General features: G+C 45.4%; 1 protein-coding gene across 12 annotated transcripts in view; it reads right to left on the bottom strand.

Moving 5' to 3' along the window:
• Ldlrad4 (low density lipoprotein receptor class A domain containing 4) overlaps positions 1-24,529 on the bottom strand; it is a 322,460-nt gene that overhangs the window by 134,515 nt on the left and 163,416 nt on the right. For 11 of the 12 annotated variants that reach the window (XM_029472270.2, XM_085833737.1, XM_085833736.1 and 8 more), the window contains one exon: positions 23,960-24,100. The exons of the other annotated variant lie outside the window; for it this stretch is intronic. In XM_029472270.2, coding sequence (XP_029328130.1) covers positions 23,960-24,100 — 141 coding nt within the window. The remainder of the gene's footprint in view (positions 1-23,959; positions 24,101-24,529) is intronic. 12 annotated transcript variants of the gene reach the window in all.

Below are 24,529 nucleotides of genomic sequence, written 5' to 3'. Positions count from 1 at the left end.
GAGAAATGGGGCTGAGAGCAAGAAAAGCAGTCGAGTTCCCCCAGTTTCTCCAGCTAGATTAAAGCTTCCCTGGATTTAATGCTACAGGGTGGGGTCCGATTTTCTACACATAAGAATCAGTGCTCTCATGGAAGGCTGCTGACAAGCACTCCCCATAAATGCAGAAATGATGCCAGAGAACAAGTAAAGCAACACATTTGAAGACAGAAATCTTGGGTCTTTTTCTCTTATTCTGCAGTACAGATTTCTTAGCTGGACTACTTCCCACAAAGATGGAGGACGGCTGTCAGTGTAGTCCCAAACGCACTCTGTGCTCATGCCAGGACCCATCGCTCCTGAGCACAAAAGTGCCCATCGGAGTATTTTTGCAATGGCTAAAACGTGACTTCTACTTAATTACTCAGAATTAACAATAAATGCCAGACTTGTGTGAGCAGGGTGGACACTGAATGGAAGGAATTATACCCACCGAAAGGCATGATGCATTCTTCGCCTTCTCCAAAAAAAAAAAAAAAGTGACAAGTTAGGAGATGAGAAAATGTGTTAACAACTGTTCCTAAGCTTGCTTGTTTGGGCATAAAAAGAACAGAATGGAGTCAGAATGCTAACAGGCAAGGGAATGGGTCCTGTTCCTGGAATTAGTCAGACTTCCATGTGACATTCATGGGCTGTCCTCTTCCTTCCAAACACTGGGTACAGGGAGATGCGAACAACGGAAAAGTGGGTATCAAAATCAGCATGCTCTTTACAAAGGGTGAAAGTGGACAAGGTGGGACTAGGAAGAATGAGAGAATCTGCATCAATTAAGAGCAACCCAAGAAGGCCATGAGTGACGTGGACATAGCCCTGAGGAAGTACCTCACGAATCATGCCTGTCCGGGAGAACCTGCCTGTGGGGAATCGCCGATTCTTTCATGGAGACTCTTGGACATGGATTTCTAGTGTAGACACAGACAGACAACAAACCAACCCTCCAACTCCTTTTAAGGTCAGCCACAGTTGCTGTTACAGGTGCCTGTCCATGAAGAGCCCAGGGAACGTTAGGATCTTCACGGTGCCCTGCTCCATCCCTGACAGCCATCACTGCTAAACCTTCCCTGGATTTCAGGACCATCTGCTCTAACGGCACGCTCCCACCTCAGGAAGCTTTTTGGAAAGAGAAAAGAATTTTGTGTCAGGTAAGTTAAACAGATACACGAGCGAATTACATAGCCCCCAATTAAAATACATCTATTATAAAGATCAGCTCCAAGGTCTAAACATCTGGACACAAAACATCTCAGAGTCCTAGCTAAACTTTGCCTTATTAAAAATCACATTAGTCGTCTTCACAATAAAACTAACCCCCTGTAGGGTCGCCTGCATTGGAGTCACAGCACTAGGCATCAGGATTGATGCTCAAATCCTGGAGCTCCAGAGTCCATCGGTCATCTAGTCTTGAGCTTTCTAGAAGCTCTGATTTGGGGAACTTACTGAGACTGGCCTCACACCTAGCTCAACAATGGTATCTTCCACATCCAGAAGGACCAGAGTTGACAAGACTGCCTACTGCCTCTGGGCATGGGGAAGTTCTGCATTGGCAAGAGTTCCAATAGTGTTGTACATAGTGAGGTATAGGATGCCAGCAAGCACTCCCAACTCTTTCTCCAGTTTCCACATAACAAAGCTCAAACTGCCTCTTCAGAACCACATGTCCTCCCTCACAGAAGTAAACCTCCCCTTCAGATGAGTTATTGTTGCCATCCTTTGATCCTTCCTTGTTTTTCTTGACTTCTGTTCCTTCTGATGTCTCCCCCACAGTTCTACAATTCTTAAAAACTCCTTATGATCCTTCAGGCTGCCTTGCTGCAGTCTCCGGACCTACCCAAAGGCAGCTTGGCTGCTTCTGGCTTTTCCATCTTCTAGAGACTCTTTTATATTCTCTGGGTTCTGGCTCCTCCCTCCATCTTCTAACTCAGCAATAATGGCTCATGTCCTTTTCATATTACATCGCCATGACCTTCTTTCTGCTGTCATATACCCCCTCTGGATCACACACAGGAAAGGCTCTCTACTTTGGGGAATCTATGTATTTTGGGCCTGTCTTAGTAGACTAGGGTGACCTTCGCCATGGTCTTTAGCCTTCATTGTATCTGTAGATGCCATTTTGCTAAGTAAAGGTTACATTTTTTTTATAGGTTTTGAGGGTTAAGATGTGGACATCTTTTAGGGTAGAGCAGGAAACTCGTGCAACTGAATACAACAATAAAAACAATGGAGTAATGTAGAATACATGTAGGGTGGTTCTCATGGATATATATCTAGTTTTCACATAGATTCGTGTTCTAACCTGGCCCTAGTCACCTGAATGGTGAAGAAGGAAGCCCAGAACATTTCTATAATTAATATGTGACTATAGGAGACTTACTCTCAATCTAGAGATCCACTAAGGAAAGTGACAGTTATTGCCTTTAGGCCTTACATGCACATTCGATCTCTGACTCTTTGTCTCTGTCTCTGTGTCTCTGTTCCCCTTCTCCCCCCCCCCCCCCCGCCTGTGTGTACTAAGGTTCCTTCTCCTTCTTTGAATAAAGTAGGTAAGCCTCACACTTACTAACAGACAGCATTGTTAAAGTAATGTGCAGCATTGTTTTTTTTTCCCCCTAGCTGTTAAATTCTTTTCACACGAATAGCATTTTGAAGACCTCATTGCTTAAAGTCAGCACAACTATGTGGCTTTGTCCCACTGTTCCTTTCCCAAACCTCTGCCTTTCGTGTTTGGAATGCTGTCACCTCAGTTCAGCGGGGACAGAGACATGACTACACTCTTCAACAACAATAAAAATTAATAGAGCGAAAACTCTCACCATCTAGGAAAAGCAAGAGAATAGCTTACCAAGATAAACACTCTAGGAGGGCAATGCATCATCTGTACACTCTAACACTAAGTATCAGTCATCATCAAGACAGTGTGGACAACAGAAGGCCCTCCAGGTTCAGAATGTTGCCCCCAGTAGCCTTTCAACCATGGAGGGCAAAGAGAATAAGGAGTGAAATAAGTAACAATGAGGGAGGGAAGTAACAATAAGGGGTGAAATAAGTAACAATAAGGAGTGAAATAAGTAACAATGAGGGAGGGAAGTAACAATAAGGGGTGAAATAAGTAACAATAAGGAGTGAAATAAGTAACAATGAGGGAGGGAAGTAACAATAAGGGGTGAAATAAGTAACAATAAGGAGTGAAATAAGTAACAATGAGGGAGGGAAGTAACAGTAAGAGGTGAAATATTTAACAATAAGGCGTGAAATAAGTATCAATAAGGAATGAAATAAGTAACAATAAGTGAAACAAGTAACAATAAGGGGTGAAATAAGTAACAATAGGAGTGGAAATAAGTAAATAAGGAGTGAAATAAGTTAAGGTCAGAGCAAAAGGTAGCTCTCCAGGGTGAATCCAAAGGCAACTCTCACAGCAAAAAATATCAGTGATGGATACTCTAAGGGACAGGCTAGTGCCAGGCCATTTATGAACACTAACATTAAGCTGTAAAAACTTTGAGAAATTTAATATAATTTTTAAAGTATGAAAAATTAAAAGTATATCTAAAAAAATATCGCCATAACTGCTAACCCACTACATTTGACTGTGATTTATATTTGGCCTAAGACAATGGTCTAATAATGTAGATCTGGACTCTCTACAGCTTTGATTTTCTATTCCTCTGGACTACTCATTTGAGTCTAGCATATTAGACCACTTTGCCATCCTGCTATGCTTAGAATTCTCTTAGTCAACTTCCATCATTGTGGCAAAACACTCAAGAAAAATCCACTTAAAGGAGTATATGCAACTCATCTCATTTCTAGGTCTATAGCAAGGCACAAAATATTATGGCAAAGGAAATTTGCTTACCTAATAGTGGCCAAAAGGGAAGGAGACAGAGACAGACAGACAGACACAGGAAAGAGAAAGAGACAAGGCAGGCCCTTTAAAGGTGTCTCTATCATGGCCTACTCCTTCCAACCAGACCTCACCCCTAATAGCTCACACAGTTTGAATTCATCACTAAGCCTACTAATGAGCTAATCATCTTGAAGTAATGCCACAAGCTTGGGACCAAGCCTTCAACATCAACACACCAGCCTTTCGAAGGACACTTCATATTCAAACAATTTCTAAAAGTTAAAATTATCCTGGCGAGAGGGCTCAATAGTTGAAAGCACTTGATGTTCTTGCAGAGGTCCTGGTAGCTTAACAACCATCCATAATCCAGGTCCAAGGGCTATGATGCTCTATTCTAGCTTCACTGGGCACTAGGGACATACATGGTGCAGAGGCATACATGCAGGCAAGGCATTTGTAAACATAAAATATGTAAACCTAAAATTTTAAGTAAGCATACATAGAATTGATTTGTTGTATGTATAGTCACATACTGTGTAATCGTAAATAAGTCAACAATAGAATGAATCTCATGGTCAATGAGACGTTTTACAAAACCTAAGTTCACAAAGGCTACATCATCTGTTTGCATAAGTTCGTCCTGTGACAGTCACACAACAGCCAAGTTGTCCAGCAGCATACTTCTTAAAATGTATTCCCCTCACAGAGAAACACATAATGGCATGTTTGTGCCCATACATGCCTGCACATAACAAATGTTATATCCAAATCAATATGCCTTGAAGTGTAGCATTGTAATAGCTTTGTCATGGAAAAATTAGGGTCCAAAATGCATAAAATCCATAGTCGCAGGAAAGATTTAAATACTTATTATCTATCTTAGCACCATCATAACTGTTCAATTATGCTTTAGACCCCCAAACATTACATTAGTTGTGGGACTGACCATAGGTCAGGGGAGATGGCCAAGCTCTTAGCTTCTCTAGAAGCTCTGCGGTGACAGGATGGATGTTCCTGTCAGGTCAGGGTGGATGATATCCAAAGACAAAACAAAACATCTGAAGTCATTCCTGGTATTCATTATAGGAGTGCTGTCTCCTATTCTCTAGCATACTGTGCACAAAGCTAGGCCCTGTTTCACCTCACCCATGCTGGCCACACACACCTGTAGCAGGTGAGTCCCAGCCTGGGTCAGACAGTCGTGCAGCCTCCCTTCCTGAAGACAGTCCTCCTCCAAGGTAGACAAGTACTACTAGGCCTGAATGACCAGATAATTCTCCAATTATATATTTCATGCTATTGATTTCTACACCATGAGCACAGGGGAGGGAGGGAGCTGGTCCCTCAACAGGAAAGAGCATATTCAGATAAAGAGGTGTGTATCAGAAAGTCTGGGAAGGGAAGTCGGGTGCACAAAGGAACTTCCAGCTGAGAAACCCAAAGGCCCGCTTACTTGTCATTTTGTGTTAGTAAAACCATCCTTTTGGATTTGGCATGGTGGATTTGCTTTTACAGACTTAGGATCTCTTTTTAGCAGCAACTCCACCTCAAATGATGGATACGAACTCCCACTAATTTATTTTAATTAACTGACCGACTTCTAGCCTCACCGCTACCTCCCTCATGTGCACTGGACTCTTTTGCATACTCTCTTGCCATCAGCTTAGAGTTCCCATGTCATCAGAAGCCCCAGAGGCAGTACACTTCAGAAGGCTCCATGGGAGACCCTCGCAAGGAAACCAAAGCCGGCGGAAGACTCTGGGATAAGAGCAGCATCCCGCTCTCTGTCCCTGTACTCCTCACCAGCGCCAGAATGAACATCTGCAGGGTAGCTGCTGCGCCCACTAGTCCCTGCTGCCTGTTAGCATATTTTAATGCTGTGATCACAGTTTTCTATTTCTATCGAGGTGCTACAAGGTGCCAGACTCTGGATTCACACATTGCGTCATTACCGTCCCCAGTGAGCAGACTACACAGCAATACTGGAGAGAGGGTTGAAAGGCAATGAGAAGGTTAATGGTGGGAAAGACAAATGGAGCACCTGCTATCCTGCAAAGAATAAGTGTGCCACCGCAGAAGGGGAGGCTCTGGTTTTAGCAGGCTCTGGTAGATATTGTGTGCCCTGACGATGAAGATTTCCCTTGAAAACTCTTAAAATAGCCACGGTCTTTACAAAAAAAAAAAAAAGAGCATCTTTCATTGCTAACTGTTCCAACCGATATTTATCTTGTTAAACCTCACAGAAGCAAAGCCCCTGTCTCAGAATGCTTTCTGGAGTCACAAGAGAATGAATCTAGGATCCAAAACGCTTTCCTTGTCAGCAAACCTCAGCCCAGGGTGTTAATGAACCAAGGTCACCACAGAGATGAGAGTGGCTGGTTATTAATTTTTAACTCATTCTTGTGAGACGGAAAGAAGAAAAAAAGAAGAAGCATAAATCCAGTGTAATCCTTCAAGGGAAACATCAAGGATTCCTCCTTTGAACTTTACATTCAGAGCTTAATCATAACACCAAGACAATCCAAGTGTATTTGCTGGTTTTCATAATGCAAATATATACTTACCCACCCATAAACAAAAGCAAACAAGTCTGCCAACACGGCTTCTCAAACGGTGAAAGCTAGAGCCCACATCTAACAACTCATTATTTTTTCCACATGTGATAAACATTTACATGTCCCCACTCACAAACTTAAGCTCCTCGGCACCCGCCTCTGACCACAGTGCAGGATCTGGCAACTATCCACATCTGCCCTCTTTGATGCCCACAGGCCAGTGACATTTGGGAACAGGCATTTCACAGGCTTGTCCCAGGTACAGTCTCCCACCAGCCCCTGGGTCTCCTTCGTGTCTGTTCTCTCTGGAAGCTCTCAGCCCCCCCCACCCCCCCCACCCCGTGCGCATGACCACAGGACCAAACGGAACCCACTGCTGCTGATTTCTCTAACTACGGGGAGGGATCTTATGGAGTCACCCAACATCTGCTTGGCTGAACAATTAAGTAAAATGAATCAAGTACTTAGCACTTAAGTGTGGGCCCAGCCTGTGCAGCTGTTGAGAGATGCTCATACATGTGCAAAAATCTTTTGAAAGTCGTAATGCATAACCAAGGCATTGCCCCCCACACCTGGGTCTATCTATCCTACAGTGAGTGGTGTTTCCCTCGGAGACTGCCAGCTCATGGCAGTTTTAAACTAGTCCTCACTGCAGATCTGCGCTGCAGGGTGAGGACACCTCAGCAATTGCCTCCCTGAGGTTTGCACCAGAGGTTTCTGGCCGCGTGTACAAGAAGTGGTTCTACTTTTCCATACTAGATCCCATTCTCTCAGAGGCTAACTCAGGTTCTCTGCCTCCAGTAGTATCAGCCACCACCCAAGACATCTTTCTGCTCTCAAATGGTCCCTTCTCATTCATTCATTCATCCATTCATTCACATACCAAGAGTTTCCAACTTGTTACCACCCACCACACTACCCTGAGCCCTGAAAGCATATCTGTGACAGATGTCCTAGGACACAATGGGCCCCAGAGCAGGCCCCTCTGCATGTTGACTCATTCCGCACTCATCTCCTCGTGTGGCTTTCGCTTTGATTCTTAACTGTTTTCATATCATCTCCACAACGGGACTATCTTTAAGTCCTTTTGAAAAAAGAAAAAAAAAAGACATTTCTGAAAAGCATGCTGGGGTCTTCCCATATAGTCTTGCCTTGCCTTTCATGGAGTTCATACCTAGAGGCCTTCCAGCTTACCACAGATCCCTACCCTGCAGGAGGGGGTTTCTCCAGGGTCTTTCCTCCTTCTTCTTAAGGTATCTTAAGAAATTAATGTGAGGACTTCTACAGCATAAAAGAACTAGTTTAAGAAATGGGAAGCACACTGTTTTGTCTGAGTATCTACACACATGAACACAAAACACATATTGAATTCTGTGTTGGCATCCCCACCCTCAAGGCCACAGTATTAGGAGTCTGAGCCTGTGGAGGTTGATGAAGGCACGTGGAAAGACCCGTCACTAATAGGAGTAAGATTTCTTGCAAAAGAAGTTACAGAGTTAGAGAGATGGTTTACTCCATGGGTAAAGGTGTTGCCTGAGGTAGAAAAGAGAGCCAGCTCATTCAAGTTGTCCTCAGCGTACCATGTGCACCGTGTGCGCACAACATACAGGAAATGAACTGTGTAAGCTGGATACAGTGACCCATGTGTGCCTATAACCCCATCATACACATGGGGCCAGGAGGACCAGCTTGGGAACATGGCAAATCCTTCTTTAGAATAAAAATAAATAAATAAATAAATAAATAAATAAGAAGAAAAGTAAAAGGCTGGGGTCAGAGTCCAGTGGTGCACTGCTGGCCTAGCATGTGGGAAACCCTGGGTTCAATCTATTAAAAAAAATGAGGAAAGAAAAAATGATGAGGAAAAGCAAGTAGGGAGAATGGAAAGGTGTGTGTGGGGGGGCAGGGAGAGGGAAGGAAATGGGAGGAGGAGGGGAGGACAGAAGGAGGGAGAGAGAGGGGGGCGGGATCTTTCTGCCATGTAAGGACGCAACAAGGAGGTGAGACTGGGAAAAATGTTATCTTCAGGTGCTAAATCTGCCAGCACTTTGATTTTGAACTTCTGGATCCCAGACCTGTGAGAAACCCATTTCTGTTGTCTAAAGCCTCAGAGTCCAGGATGGGGCAGTGGCTCAGTCAAAGAAGTGCTTGCCTGGCAAGCATGAGGGTCCAGGTTCAAGCCTAGAACCTAGAGTTTTCAAAACCAGACGTGGTGGATTTTGTAATCTGGGTACTGAAAGCACAGAGAAGATGGCCCCCCTGGACTCAGTGACCAACCATCCTGGCCTATTTGGAGAGATCCAGGACAATGAGAGATCCCATCTCAAAACACAAGGTGGAGGCTGGAGAGATGTCCCTGTGGCTCGGAGCCCTTGCTGCTCTTGCAGAAGAACTGAGTTCCGTTCCCTGCACCCACGTCAGGTGGCTTATAATGCACGCACACGCGCACACACACACACACACACACACACACACGGTGCCACAGCTAAATCAGTTTGTTAACACTGGCCCAGGCCTATTTATCCGGGTTACGATAGTGAAATATTTTGTCTCTCTGAGTTTCTGACACATATACAGTGCTAGGACAGGGACTTCTCTCCTGTCTCTTCCCATACCTGATCCTGACCCCTCTTTTTCCCCTCTGCCTCCACCTCTCCCACCCAGGTCCCTCCCTCCTTCTGCCTCCTGTGATTATTTTGTTCCCTCTTCTAAGCGGGATTGAAACACCCTTACTTTTCTCTTCCTTCTGGTTTAAGTTCTTAGGGTCAGTGGGGTGTATCATGGGTATTCTGTACATTTTGGCAAATATCCACCTATCAGTGGGTACATGCCATGTATGTTCTCTTAGGTCTGGGTTACCTCACTCAGGATATTTTCCAGCTCCATTCATTTGGCTGCAGTATTCATGAGGTCATCATTTTTAATTGCTGAGTAGTACTCCATTGTGTAAATGTATCACATTTTCTGTATCCATTCCTCTGTTGAAGGACATCTGGGTTGTTTCCAGCTTCTGGCTATTATAAATAAGGCTGCTATAAACATAATGGAATGCATGTCCTTGTGATATATTTGAATATCTTTTGGGTATATGCCCAATAGTGATATATCCAGGTCTTCAGGTAAAACTATTTTTATTTTTCTGAGGAACTGCCAGATTGATCTCCAAAGTGGTTATACCAGCTTGCAATCCCAGAGTGGCATTTTAAAATACGGCTTCATGTGACTTTTCCCTCTCTGTGTAACAAACACTCGGCATTTCAACCTCCTAAGCAAACCTGCCAGGACAACCTCTCCACAGTGCGCTCTCTTTGGTTGAGTCCCCAAGGAACTCTCTAGTCAAATAACAGACAGACCCCTGTCAAGGGTTAGTGGGTAAATACGTTTCCAACAGCCTCAGCCTCGGCCCTTCAACAAAGACACAGCTGGACTGAACCTGTCCCTCCAAGGCAAGCATATCCTGGCCAGATAGGATGGCAGCACACATCCCCATTGCACTGTTCCCCTTCAACAGGAACTACCCAGGCCGAAAAACCGACGGAATAAAGGTTTCATTTGGCTTTTTTTTTTTTCTCCCAATTTTAGAATGCAACAACGCGTCCACATGAAAGACAAAGAAGTAACAATGTAATTTTAATTTTTTAAAAACCTATTTTTAAGATGGTTCTTAAACGTTTTTAACCTCTCTTTTAAGCCCACCACCCACCAGAGGTCGTGGAGAAGAAAGGATATGGGGGACGTGGGCCTGTTTAGAAAGGTTCATTGGAGCAACTCTTGTATGTCTTGTCTGTGTTGTCTGGAAAATGGCAATTTGGTTTATTGGTTAGTAGCATCAGCTCAGTCCACTCACAAACACTTCATGGATACACCAGCAGTCCAGTTGGGTAGAGTTGGCATAGCAAACATGAATCAGCAGCATTGGCACTACCTAGCAGAGACAGCCAGGCCTCGGCCTCAGCACGAGTCAGCAGGAGGGACCAGGAAGCACACCAGGAGAAGTTCTCAGCTGTGCCTCTCTCAGAGAAGTGAAGATCTACAAAGCCAAGACTCAAGACCCACCAGCGTTGCATAGCTAGCTCTATAAGCAAGCCAAGCTCTGTCTCCGTCACTGTCCACTGAGTCCTATTTATACCCTCCAAACATCACATGTCCTCCATGGGTCTTGCCTCAGCACATGTCTTGCTCAGCACGTGCATCTGTCTCAGATGACATCACTCTGCCAATCATCCCAAGTCTGCAGAAATGGCAAAAACAACAATAACAAAAACAAACCTACCACCAGAAGTTTAGCAGACGAATCCTTTCACCTGTGTCTGCATTAGTGAAATGTTCCTTCATGAGTCTGCCTTAGTCTTTCACCTGTGTCCACTTCAGGAAAACACTCCTTCATGTGTTTAGCCCAGCAAAACACTAACACAACTGACTTTCCAAAGAACCCTTAAGTTTCAGTAATATCCTCAGTAGAGTCATATATGACTCTGCTTATCTATGTCTCATGGCATATCACTCATATCAGATGCCCTTTCTAGAACAGATGAGTGTCTGTATAAAAGCATACTCTTTCAATGGGTTGGGTGGGGCGCCACTATATCCTATGGCCAAGGCACATATCTGAACCCAGCATGGGCAGATGTACGCTACAGAAATAAGAGGCAGTGGGAGAAGCTACCAAGTGTGGCTCCCGGTACAGGCACCAACGCAGTCAGCCAGTAGAAGCTCGGCCTCACACCCACATATCTGACCTCACTGCCACAGACATTAGCTACAGGTCATCTCATGGTGAGAAGGTTTATGCGCTAAGTGTGAGAGAATGCAGACAGCAGGAGGGGGTGGGAAAAGAAGCCTGAGAGGCTCTTGAACATTCTGGGCAATTCTGCTGAGATTTTTGACAAGGGCCATCTGGAAACCAGGGCAATCTTGCTCACTCCTGAGACCTGCAAGCTCTCGAAAGTTACAGTATCTTTCTTTCCTCTCCAGTGATTGTCTACACTAAGACTCTTTTCAGCTGTCAACTTCCTTTTGCTTTCTGTGAGGGAGAAGGCAAAGAACATAATCTCCCCCTCCTCCACCCCCCCGTGAGTAACTCTTGGCACATAGCGGGAATGTACAGAAAGATAATGGTCATGGTCAAATTTAGGTTGTTGTCTTTTCCCTCATTAAAAGCCTTATGCTGTGTCTCCATGAGACATGACTAAAATCTATCAGAGCTCTGATGACTAACTTGGAGGTTCTGCCTCCAGGGTGGCTCTCAGCTCTGCATTGTATCGGTAATCACATGATACCATTGACTGTCAGCTTCTATAAAGTTCCCTTACAAACTTCATTGTATACCATTTTACAGAATTTTTCAAGCAAAATTATGACCAAACACCACCAAGCCAAACCGTGAGATGCTCAAGCAGGCTGAGTCAAAGCCCACTTGGTTAGAGACACCTAACCTTTACCCTAAGGTTTGCCCCACACTGGTTTTACATAAACACACTGCAGAACAGATACACACAGCCGGCATCATGTAAACGTCGTTCCTGGGATGGGAAACAGTGAATAAAAGAGCCACTGCAGTGCTTTCTGGGCAAGCGCAGCCAAGCATGGGGTTTATTAAGATTTGACCTTATTTTCTATGGCACAAAAGTAAAGCTGCCTTTGGCGGAACCCTGCTCTGGAAGAGTCTCAGACATTCATAAGGCAAGGCTAACCAGGTGAGTCTCTAAACCCTTCCAAATTAAAAGCCTCAACACTGGCGAGTGAACAGTCAGTCTGCAGCACCAGTTCCCACCAGAGTGTACTGGGTTCTCTATTCCTTTTGATCCAAGTTCTTCTCTGCTGTTGGGGCCTGGGTTTGAATGCTATGGGGTGGGGGGGGGGGTGCATGGACATTCGGTGACACAGCACATTTTAAATTGATAACACTACCATACTACAGCTGTCCTTTCACGGCGTCCCTACTGCTTAATAACTGTCAAGTCTGCACTAAAATTGATCAGTAACCGAGAGCCCCTCCTCCTAACACCCCTCCCTGTATAACCTCTCACCCAGTCCTCCTTGAGGAAGCAGGCTCTGCATTGATTTCCAGCTGATTGCAGGAGAGCTTGCCCTGACTTTCCAGTTACTTAAGCCAGCAGGCATCTCACTGTGTGTCCTTAGAGACCAGTGCTTTGCTCGGGCAGAGAATGTCTAGACGGTATTCATGACCCATCTGTCTGGCAAGGCCCAGCGGATGGCAGACTCTATTAGAACTGAAACCATTTTTCTCCTCCTCCTCCTCCTCCTCCTCCTCCTCCCAGGCCTTGTTCCCTTTGCAAAGCAGGAATCTGACCCTGGAAATTACTATCACTGTTGCAATCCTCAAAATAGCACATCAGACTTTTGTTAACATCCACGCTAGACTACTAAATATTTAAAGAAGTGGATAAATTTCATCTGAAGTAGGACAGCCCTGTACACACGAAAGCAGCAACAGAATCAAAATGTAAATCTATGAGAGATTGTTTTTATGGGAGTGAATTTCCTGTCACAGCAGGAGGACAACCATGCCCATCAGATTAAGCTGTTCCTCCCATTTCTCCTTCACCTTTGTTTGAAAAGACAGAACTGCTTGGTTCTAGACCCTGTAAGTTTCTAATTGATCTGAAAACTGTCTTGGAGAAACAAAGGTTGCAAACAAAAGGAGGGTATGGAGTGGGCCTTACAGGCCAGTGTCTCCACACTGTGGCTCACCCCCTCCCCCCAATCAAGTACCCAGGTAGAAGTTTGTTGCCAGTGGCAACCAACTGCAACTGGACCCAGCATAGTTCTGAATTCAGCCCAGAGACTCACACACCCTGGCCCGCCCCTTGCTTTAAATCCATTCCTGGTTTACTGTCACACATGCCTGTAACTCTTTTTTCCATAGATTCATTTTCTTTGTCTTAAATTGAAAGAGGGGACAGTGATCCCTGGCAAAGAACAGCCTCTGCTACTGGCCTTGACTGAGGTAATCCACAGTTAAGCATTCAGTACTCAGAATCTTTATAGCCCCCTTGGTAACCATACTTGGCTACAATGCAACGAACCAGAAGACCCTGCCCCATGCTCTCCACACCGGGCTCCCACTGGCACACTGAAGAATGAAAAAGAGCATAGCACTCAAGCAAGGCCCAACACTGCAAGCACCTGCTTGGCCAGGTCGGCTTTAGGGGATAAGGATGACTGAAAAAGATTTGGCCCAACAGACTATCTCATCTTCACAGCTTGGCTTCTAATACGGAAGAGGTCAAACAGGAATGGAGCTGGCTCTCCTGGGTCACATAATACATGGATGACCAGAATCCAGGACAGGTCAGTATACCAATGGTTCCTAACAGGATGCGGCTGCTGGGTTAGTTCTTCATATTTTCTATTTGAAAATCCAGTATGAAGCCAAGATAGATAAAAATGCATGTATTAATTAAGCCTTACTATATAAATAGTTGTTCTTGGAGCACTCCGTTCTTTGGCCCTCCAGGATAGTAGACTGGTTGATCTCTGCCCTGTAAATCCTACAAATCCTTTAAGAACTAATTAGTAAATCCCTATCTTAGCTTTTTTGTTTTGGTGTGTGTGTGTGTGTGTGTGTGTGTTTTAATACCATCAAGAAGGAAAAAGCATGCCAAAAATAAAAACACAGCTGAATAAAACCTCCCAGCCACAGCAGCGGGTTCTAGTTATGGGTCTGAAGCAATTATCTAATCTCTTAAAGCATTGTGTTCCTAGGAATGCCTTCTAGGGCTGTCTTAAGAGAGACGAACGAGAGGACGTGAGCCAACAGCTGGCCCTCAGCAAATGGAGGGTTCCTTTCCACTTTACTCCACCCCCGGGAAGCTGCAGATCTTCTTCTGAGAGCAGGTTGAATATTTGCCACGTGCCAGGCTGTACTCTAATTGATTGTTCTGCACTATTTCATTAGACCCTCAAAACTTCCTTCTGAGTGAGATATCAATACCATAATCCTTACTTCATAAAGGATAGAATCAAGGTACGAGAGACTCATCAGCTGTTTTAAAGCCATGGTCAATGATGACTCTATAATTGGAGCCTAATGTTCTTCGCTGAGGCACTGCCTGAGCCCCGAGGCATTGTTTACAGTGACTATTACACTGTGCCCACAGGGAAGGATTTTCTTTAAGAGATATACTGGCAGAAGAGAGGATCTGCTTGGAAGGACCATCAGGAAACTGAGGCTATGAACACTCATACACATCTATGCCCACTCCACACAGACACTCTAACCTCCATCCACTCATGCGCACACACAGACTCCCACAATCACATACCATAGGCACAGTTGCATACTTACTACATAGAGACTTATACATGCAGATACTACACACGCCATATATAGACAGACACACACACATTTCTTTCTTTATGACATTGAGAAACATTCCACATTTTTTTTTCCTGGGCATGAAATATTTTTGTGTATATAAGCGTGGATCTATTTTAAAAAGAAACAAAGATTTGTCCCTTCAAGTTGCCTGGTTGAGGAGTCTTCTCCCATCATAAAGCATAAATTCTACTATATTGTGAGTCCTAGAAAAAAAAAATGCTGGCACCAGAGCAGGCCTATACTTTGGTTAGTTTGGTATCTATAGTAACCGAATACACATCTAAGGACAGCAGATAACTTGGCAAGGCCGGACCTTATATCACCTTTGCTTTGTCTTATTATGTAGTTCTCCAAGACATATATGTCTTGGAGACATATATGACATATATGACATATTGGAGACATATCCAATATATCCATAAAAATATATGGATATTTTCAACCCCCAGGTCCACTTGCTGAATACCACACCATGCAAACAACAGCCTTTTCTGGCTCTGATCAGACTCAGTTTTTCTAAAATAATTCATGTACTGACTCAGCAAATACTTACAGGACCATGCCCTCTATATGGCATATATCACAGGATATGCTGGACGAAGCTAGGGCTCCAGCAGAAACCTCATAGGCCTGGTACTCTGAAGGCATATAATAGTACAATGGGTAGTAGCTGAGGGAAGATGCTCTCCGAGTGTCAGCCAGCACTCAGGGAAAAGCATCAAACGTACAAAGTGATAAGCATAGCGCCTCCGTTCTAAGAATTCAATATCCTTTGAAAATTGAACCTGTGAATGTATTAACAGATGTTACCCTAACATAGCACCAAGTGCCTACTCCAAACAGGATAACATATTTCTGGTCATGGGGTAGAGTCAGAGAAGAGTGGCCCACTTAACTGGTCGACAATGCACTAAGTCAGACAACAGACACACAAGGGCTGGTCTGGGGTGATAAAGAAATGTGCAGTCGCATACCAGACACACAGAGTCTGTGGGTCTTGTAAAGTGGTATGAGTGGTTGCAAACATCAGCCTTGTCCTTGGCTGTAGATAAGGACAAGGGAATGGCCATAACCCTATGGCATGGTCTGGGAAAACCTAGGGCAACGGAGAGTGTGGGAGAGCCAAGATTGACAGCTGCAAACTCCAGAGCCTGTGATCACAGAGAAGAGAGAGCTTTAGGAAGAAGCTGAACAAGCCTATCAACTGTGGGGAGAAGACAAGGAAGAAAGAAGAAAGGGAAGGAAGGGAAGGAAGGAAGAGAATTGTCTACTGGGTTTGGCAACAAGCAGGTGATTCCAGCAGAAGCAGCTATGGGAGAGCTGTGGTCCCAGAGCAAGTGATCCAGAAAGTGAGTGGCAGCCAGGAGACTGGAGATGAGCAATGAGAACTGCAGCAGGGTCTGAATAGGAGAGAAACTGCAGAGACACACAGTGGTCCAGGAACCCTGTGCAGGGCAGAGGCAGGGCTAAGCTCACCATCTACAAGGCAGCATATGGGTCTCTGGGGAGAATCTAGATAGGTGAGTACAGGGTCTGCCAGGTAGGCCCAGCAGAAGGCAATGAGCTCAGAACCAGCAGGCCCTAACGAAACACAAATACCATAAATGTGAAGTTGCACGACAGCTGGTGGGAGACGGGATGAAGATGTTAAGATTTGGGAGTCGGCTCCTAAGGTGGAGTAGGAAGGGCGACTGTAAAAGCTGAATGCGTGCAGCCAGCTGTTTTAACTGTTCACCCGATAACAACGAAAATATCATCGGTTATAACTGAATGACAGAGAAATTGCTGATGCTTAAATTAATCCATCCAGTGTAGCACATACCTCGGGGTGACTGATCATATTGTTGATAAGAGCTTCTCTTTATAGATAATTAATGGGAGAAAACTACAGAAATAGTTTATGGTTGTTTTGAAGCCAATAACAGCACATAAAGACAACCAGACACAAGCCTGCTGAGGAGACACAACTGACCCCTATGAGGTAGTTTTAAATATTCACAACTGAGTCTCTCCAGGTCACTCAGCAGAACTAGCCAAAACACTAGGGATGGCAAGGAACAGACAAGCATATTCATGGATACCATGGAGAAACAGGAAAATTCAGCTTGGAAAGTATATAAAACAAAGAGCACAGACTATGGGATGTCACAACTAGAGAGGGGAGGGAGAGAAGGAAAGACTTCGGAAGAGAATCTACAGAGTGAGGAGGTTCATAGAGCTCTACCACCTCCACCACCAGCACACACACACACACACACACACACACACACCTCCACACATACACACCTCCACACACACACCTCCACACACACACACACCTCCACACACACCACCACCAGCACCCACACACACACACCTCCACACACACCACCACCAGCACACACACACACCTCCACACACACCACCACCAGCACACACACACACACACACACACACACACACACCTCCACACACACACACCTCCACACACACCACCACCAGCACACACACACACACCTCCACACACACCACCACCAGCACACACACACACCTCCACACACACACACCTCCACACACACACACCTCCACACACACACACCTCCACACACACACACCTCCACACACAACACCACCAGCACACACACAACACCACCATCATACACACACCTTCACACATATACACACACACCACCACCACCATCACACACACACCTCACCTCCACACACCACCACCATCACACATATACCTCCACATACCACCACCATCACACATACCACCACCACCACCATCACACGCACACCTCCACATACCACCACTATCACACATATACCTCCACACACCACCACCGCCAGCAAACACACACCACCACCATCGCACACACCACTACCACCATTACACACACCCCTCCACACACCACCACCACTACCACCACTCACACACACACCTTCACACACACCATCACCATTACCACCACCACCACACATACACACACCACCACCACCACCACCACCACCACCACCACCACCACCACCACCACCAGGCTGGGGTTGGTGCACTAGGAAAAGGAAGAGAACCATCAGGAAGGGAGGCAGGGAGCTGGGAAAGCAGAGTAGGGCACAAGACAAGAATCAACAAACACATCAAGTGTATGAAATGGCCATTGTCTCCATCACTGTAGTCATGAAACCCATTAACTCTGCAATGCTAACAAAACTATGAAGAGAACAGAAACCCAGATGCAAATGAGACAACTGGTACACACTCTGTTGGGATATTTGATATGGAGAACTGTTTTTAATGTTACTGCAGATAATTATAGAAAAAAAAATACATAGGTCTAGCAGCTGTAAGCCCTGGTCATAGTAGGTTCTCTCTAGAGTCCAAAGTTCTCATGAACACAGATACCTGAAAGCTTAAGGCACGCTAGATGGTAGTTTCTGCTTCGTGCCTAAAGACACTGGGGTGTCTTTGGGAGAACCCAGAGGAGGGGAGAAAGCTGGTTTGGGGAGGAAAGCAGTTGGCTCAGGTTATATCTTATTTTGTTATCACTCCAGCTAACCTGGGGTTGAGGGTGCTTTCAGGAAGAAGTTTAGAAGTTGAATGCTAGCTTAATTGGGAAACCCTTGGCTTTGGTTCATTTGATTGTGAAGTCAGTTTTATGAGGCCACCTCTGGGGAGAGAAGCAGCTCCCGCCTCTGGTGAGGACGTGGCTGCTGTGACTCCCACTCTTCCCTGAGTCGGAGCCTTCAGGTTAATTGGAAATCCCACTGGAGCTGAAAGTGAGAAATCCTTCCTGTGGATAGCTGGTACTTTTCAACTCCGGGCTTCCTCGGAAGGTCCGTGGCACAGATCCCTCAGTAGGGGTTGCTTCAGGCTGAGATGTTCGTCCCTTTCCAAGAGGTATAGACTCTAGTGTCAAGAAGGCTGTAGGAGCTCAGTCCCCACCCCACCCCACCCCCGCCCCACTGAGCTGCTGTGACAGTACAGTGCTCCAGGAAACTCCCGGCTGGACAGGGACACTGAGGTGGCACTTGGCTGGTTTGCTGTGGAGAGTGTAGTACATAGATACCAGCTCTGGGACAATGCAGACCATATGCCAAAGACCTGCATCACAGGTTGCCTCCTCTCTGGCCTCAGCCCAGTTTCCAACTTTATCTTCTAATGCACCTCCCCCAGCCACTGTAGGGCCACCTTCTTGGGTCAGGCTGCCTTTGTTCCTGTCCAGGAAGGCACCACCCTCACTGCTATTCCATGTTCCTGCCTGTTGAAGCCCCAATGGTCTCCTTCCCTAATCATTCAGAACGCCTCCTTCCCGAAGCCACAATGATTAGCGCAAGCAGACCAATTCTGTCTTCACTTCTAAACCACACACGGTGGACCAACCATCTATCACTTCCGGTGTTCATTTGTAGTTCTCTTTCCCTGTGTTGTCCTTCTGACTCGCGGCTCTAATAACAGCGGGGTCTGCTTTCTTCACTCTGCTGTAACGGCTAGTACAGTGGCCAGAGAAGGCACTAAATAACTAACCTTATCCATATACTGAGTGCTCAGGAATATACAATATTTTGATAGAACAGCTGAAGTAAAGAAAATGGAAAAAGCCAAGAGTTTGGTCTGTCAGCATATTCTCTCCTCCACTGAAAGGTGCATCTGGAAACTCTCCCTTAAGATAATCAATGCTAGTCTGGCCTCCCACATCTGTCTGAAACTCTATGGTTTCACAGCAAAATAAACTAGTCTCAGTTGACGAGAATCTGGTCACAGTTACCTGAGTAGAGAGAGAGGCAGATGAAACCAGATACGCCTAGATGTAGGTGCCAAAACATATACTGAAAGGAAAATCGACTTAAAGGTGGGATAAAGGCTACTCATATGGCTGACCACAAGCAATGGTGGGATTTTCTGTCTAACCTTAATTCCTGTTAAACATTATCAAATGAGAAACAGAGATATCTGAGATATACGAACACTGGTGAATACCTGAAGCCAAGGGCAGAGGCAAAAAATTGATTTGGTTCGTCTGGATATCCAGAAGGTCCCACTTCACTTCACTTTAAATATCAAATATCAGATTAGTCAACATTGTCCTTAAGGGAACAGAGCAGGTCAAATGAGCCAACTGTTTCTAAATAGTATCAAAAATAAGAGCTACTAGGTTTGTTTTATGTGTGTGCATATATGTGCGTGCAAGTGCACATGTGTGCGTGTGTGTGCAAGTGCACATGTGTACATGCTCACATGGCGTGAACCACACACAACAAGAATTCCTGCCATACTTTAATTTCTTCAAGATGGGAAGGATGGTAAAATTTATTTATAGAGCTAGCCCTCTGCAAAAGGCACATTGTCCATCTGCTGAAATGCACCACGGATGACCCAATAAGAGGTATGAGCTGCCCACTGAAATCTCACAAACAGAGACACTCTAGGACACAATACATACATGTTAGTAGGAGTCAATTCTTATTTTGGGTGAGATATGATGGGTTGGGGGAGGGTGTGCATACATTCATTCCATATTAGATTATCCTCTCGGGTTGACTGAAGAAAGAAGGACAGAAGCAGCTACAATCAATCTCCCTAGAAATACCTAATCCCAAAGAATAGACCAGCCAGCAACAAGGTCATGGCGAGCATTCCTTACAGGACAAATGCCATTCCCCCTTAGGTGCTCCAGGACCGTAGCATACAGGTAGTCCCCCGCCAGTCCATGGGCACCTTCAACTGGCACAGTTCCGATGGAAACTTTCCAAGGAGACAAAGTGAGCCACCGGAAACACTGATTTCTGGGGATGCACTCATTCTTGGACACCTAGAAACATATTACACATTACACATTACATATGTGATGACACTGAAGACAAATCATATATAGCTGTGGTGTTTCAGTTTCCCAAGGATGGATGCTCAAGCAATATTTGAAGAAGAGGAGGACAAACAGGGGCAGGGAGGAAGGGGAGAGGAGGAGGGAGAAAGGAGGGAGAGAAGAGGGAGGGGACAACACAATTATGTAGTTCACACTTTCCATGTCTTCCATTCAATCTGTGTGCAATCTTACACGGCAGAAATTATGCCCATTTCATAAATACCTAAAACTAAGTCTTATGGGGATTTAGTCTCTTCCTTATGCAAAAGCAACCCGCCTAACTGCTAAGAGAGTCCTAGGGCCAGGATCCTCACCTCCATCCCCAGTCTATCTTGGAACAAGTTCATATTCACCAAGCACTTAAGCCTTGGAAGGTTTGAAGTGACTGACTTGGATTGCCTGTTTCCCCTGTAGTTACACAATAGCCATTCTTGTATCCTAATTGCACCAATGTGGGCTCTGGGGCACAGGTAAAAACAACCCGCTGACTGCTAAGAAAGCTGTTAGTGGGACCCCCACTCCAGCAGTCTAGTTTGAAACAAGGACACTTACTCAAAGCACATTTAACCAGGCCTGGTGACATAGGCCTGTAATTCCAGCTACTTGGGAGGTTGAGGCTGCATAATTCAAGATTGCCGGTTCAACGCCAGCCAGAACGACAGAGTTCAAGGCCCGCATAGGAAGCTAAGTAGCAAGACCATGTCTCAAACCAAAAGAGGACTAGCGATGTAGCTCAGGGCAGAGTGCCTGCCTGGAATGCGTAAGGTCCTAGATTTTGATTCCCAGTATAGTAGAGAAAAGGAAGAAGAAGGGGGGGAAAACGTTCTATGGTTTTGATGTGGGGCTCAAAACCACTTTTCCATGTTCATGCACAAGGCAGAGCAGAAGGCCCTCAGTGCTCTTAGTCTCCTGGCATGTGCCTGCTTCGGGGAGATTGTCTCCATCCAGTTCCCAATCCCTCTCTCCCTCTAGCACACTCCTGTATCCCTGTGTCCTCTGACAAATGTATCAGACTATCCAAAAGCAGAAGGAGAGAGGCTGGACGACACCATACAGCCACTGCATTATACGAATCCTACCAAACAAACATAATCTAAGGAAAACCAGAGTCTAGTGCTAGCTAAGGGAAGTGCAGAGCCCACCCTAACCTCTGAGAGGTGTCTTCTCAGCCTAGAAAGATAGAGTTTGAGAAGCAGTTGGTATAAAGAAGTGCAGGAGCTGGAGAGGTGGCTCAGTGGGTCAAGGGCGTGCTGAACAAGCAGGACCAGATTTGGGATTCCCAACATCCACATAAAAGGCAGATGCGACCGTTCACCCCAGTGTTGTGGTCAGGGGTGGAGATAGGCAGAGCTCAGGGGCTCACTAACCAGCCAATATAGCCAGCACGGCAGGCTCGAGGCTCAGGGAAAGACACTGTGAACAAAAAATGAGTTGGAGAAGCAATTGAAAGAGACAGCCAGTATCAATCTCGGGCCTTCCACACGTGCCCGTATGGATAAGCGTACCCACTCTATCATGGGCAAGTACAAACATGACACATAACCATTGTGTTTTAAACCTGAAATAAAGTTCAAAATGATAATACAAACAAACAAACAAAAAATCTTGAGAAAACAAACACCGAGGCTCCTGAATTTGGCAAGCACAGTCTGCTTAAAACTCACCAGAGCAGAGTTATTTTTACAGTGGGGCCATACGTAGTTTTCTCCTAAAGTACTATAATGCGGTAGGGATGGAGGAAAAACGTGTATGGTGTTTGTTTTCTTAAACCCTCTCCAAATTTACAGTAATTGAGCTTTGCAGTCTAATTCCCACACAAGATTTTAATTTGAGAAATATTTATTTTATGGGCACGACTGTTTTGGCTGTCTGTGTGCATACTGTGTGCATACTGCGGACACTGCTGGTGTCCATGGAAGTCAGGAGAGGATATCGGAACCCCTGAAACTGGAGTGAGAGATGATTGTAATCAGCCACAGATGCCAGGAAGAACAGCAAGTGTTCTAAACCTCTGCAGCCATCTCCCCAGCTCCCCAAACACAATGCCTCCAAATGATACCGGTACAGTTCTGAAGAGCGAGGCTGAGTGTAGCCTGGAATGATTGACCTCAGTAAGGGGACCCCCATGAGCAGGATTACACCTCTTAGCCTCACACATCACCAGAACGAGTACTTTAGAAGGAACAACCCAAAGGACAGACGGGCTTATTTTGGCTCAGTTTTCAGAGGTTTAAATCCACGGGCAACTGACTCCATTGCCTCTGGGGCGGGGCCAAGGCAGACATCGTATTGGAGAGCAAAACTGTAGATCAAAAGTGCTTACATCATGGCAGCAAGAAAGCCAAAGGAGCTGGACATGCTAGCTCACACCTGTAAGCTAGACACGTAGGATCCTGAGGCAGGAGGACTGCTGTGAGTTTGAGGACAGCCTGGGCTTCATAGTAGAACCCTGTCTCAAAACAATAACAATAAAAACAGCCAAGGAAAAACGAGGAGGAGCCAGGGTCCCAACATCTCCTTAAGAGCAGCAGAATACCCCTAAAGAGGCCCAAGTCTGTAAGTTTGCCACCTTCTAACAGTACCGTGCATGGGTTGGAGACCAACACTCCGATGCCAAACCTGGGTCTTGTGTCTGAACACAGCAAGGACAGCATGCAACCGTTCTCCCTATGAAAAGAGTCTCGCCCTCAACCTGCTTTGTTTGGTTCATGGAAAAACAGAAAATACACTACCCTTTCTAACAGAGCAGAATAGTGCTTCTATCTGCATTTCCCCCTCCCCTTATCGCAATAATCATAGGATCCAAAACCAATGAATTTCAGACTTCTGATCTCACATTTTCAAGTTCCAGACAGTGTTCCAAAGCTTCCGCTCTGGGGAAGCCTACTTAGAAATACCTGACACATGTTTTATTTCCATTCGTTATTTGATAGCAAAACGTATGGCCAGAACCTTTGAAATTCGCATGTAAATATTTCTATCTTGGGGAATAAGTATGCACCTGTCTTCTATTATTTCAAATTATTTCTGAACTTATACATTCAGAAAGGTCTCGAAAGCTATGTGAAGAACACAGATGTATGGCCTCTTGGAATCAACTGGGGCTTCTCAAAGCAGCAGCAAAGTCCCAAAACAAACCAAGGTTCTGGTGCCCACCTGCAAGACAACACTGAGTTCTCCATCTTAACACCTGCTATCCTCCATCCTAAAATAAAACCTTGGTGAAAATACACATCTCTTCCCTTAACCAGAATGCGTGACATGTCCACCTCCTGTCGGCTTCAGAATACCTTGAGACACACTGCCACAAGGGTGAGTCAGAGGGACTTACAGTTGAAGATGCCCGGTGGTGGGTGCTCGGTCACCAGGAGGCAGTTCTCCTCGTCACTGTTGTCCCCACAGTCGTTCTGTTGGTTACAGACCAGAGAACCAAGATACAAGCATTTACCGCTGGTGCAGGTGAATTTGCACTCTGGAAAAGCACAAGACAAAGCATGAAGCAGTCAGTGCTTGCTCACTTGCTCGGCGCTCACAAGTTGTTCCTGCCATTCCGAACCCCTCCCCTGCCTCCTCCACCCCACCTCGGGGCATGCCATGATGATGTGAGAACTGAGATTATCTGGAGGTCCCAGCAAACGGGACTCAGAAGGACACAGTTGTTCTCTTCCTCCCATTTCTTGCCCTATAAGACTTATTCTGCTTCAAACCAACCTTGACAGCTTCCCACACCCTACCAGCATATAGATGATAAAAATCTCTATTTAATAATATAAGACAGGATAAAACATAGTGCTCTACTACCTAAGAAGCATGAATATGGAAGGCCACACTGACAAGTTATAAAATAATATAGAGCCCCCCACCCCCACATCTCCATTAGTTGTACTGAACACAGGATATC

This window comes from Mus caroli, unplaced genomic scaffold (genome assembly GCF_978045245.1).
Source record: "Mus caroli unplaced genomic scaffold, Mus_caroli_1 scaffold_19, whole genome shotgun sequence".
NCBI classification, from domain to species: domain Eukaryota; kingdom Metazoa; phylum Chordata; class Mammalia; order Rodentia; family Muridae; genus Mus; species Mus caroli.
The sequence above is the reverse complement of the archived record's forward strand: the minus strand, read 5'-3'. Positions and strand labels throughout refer to the sequence as shown.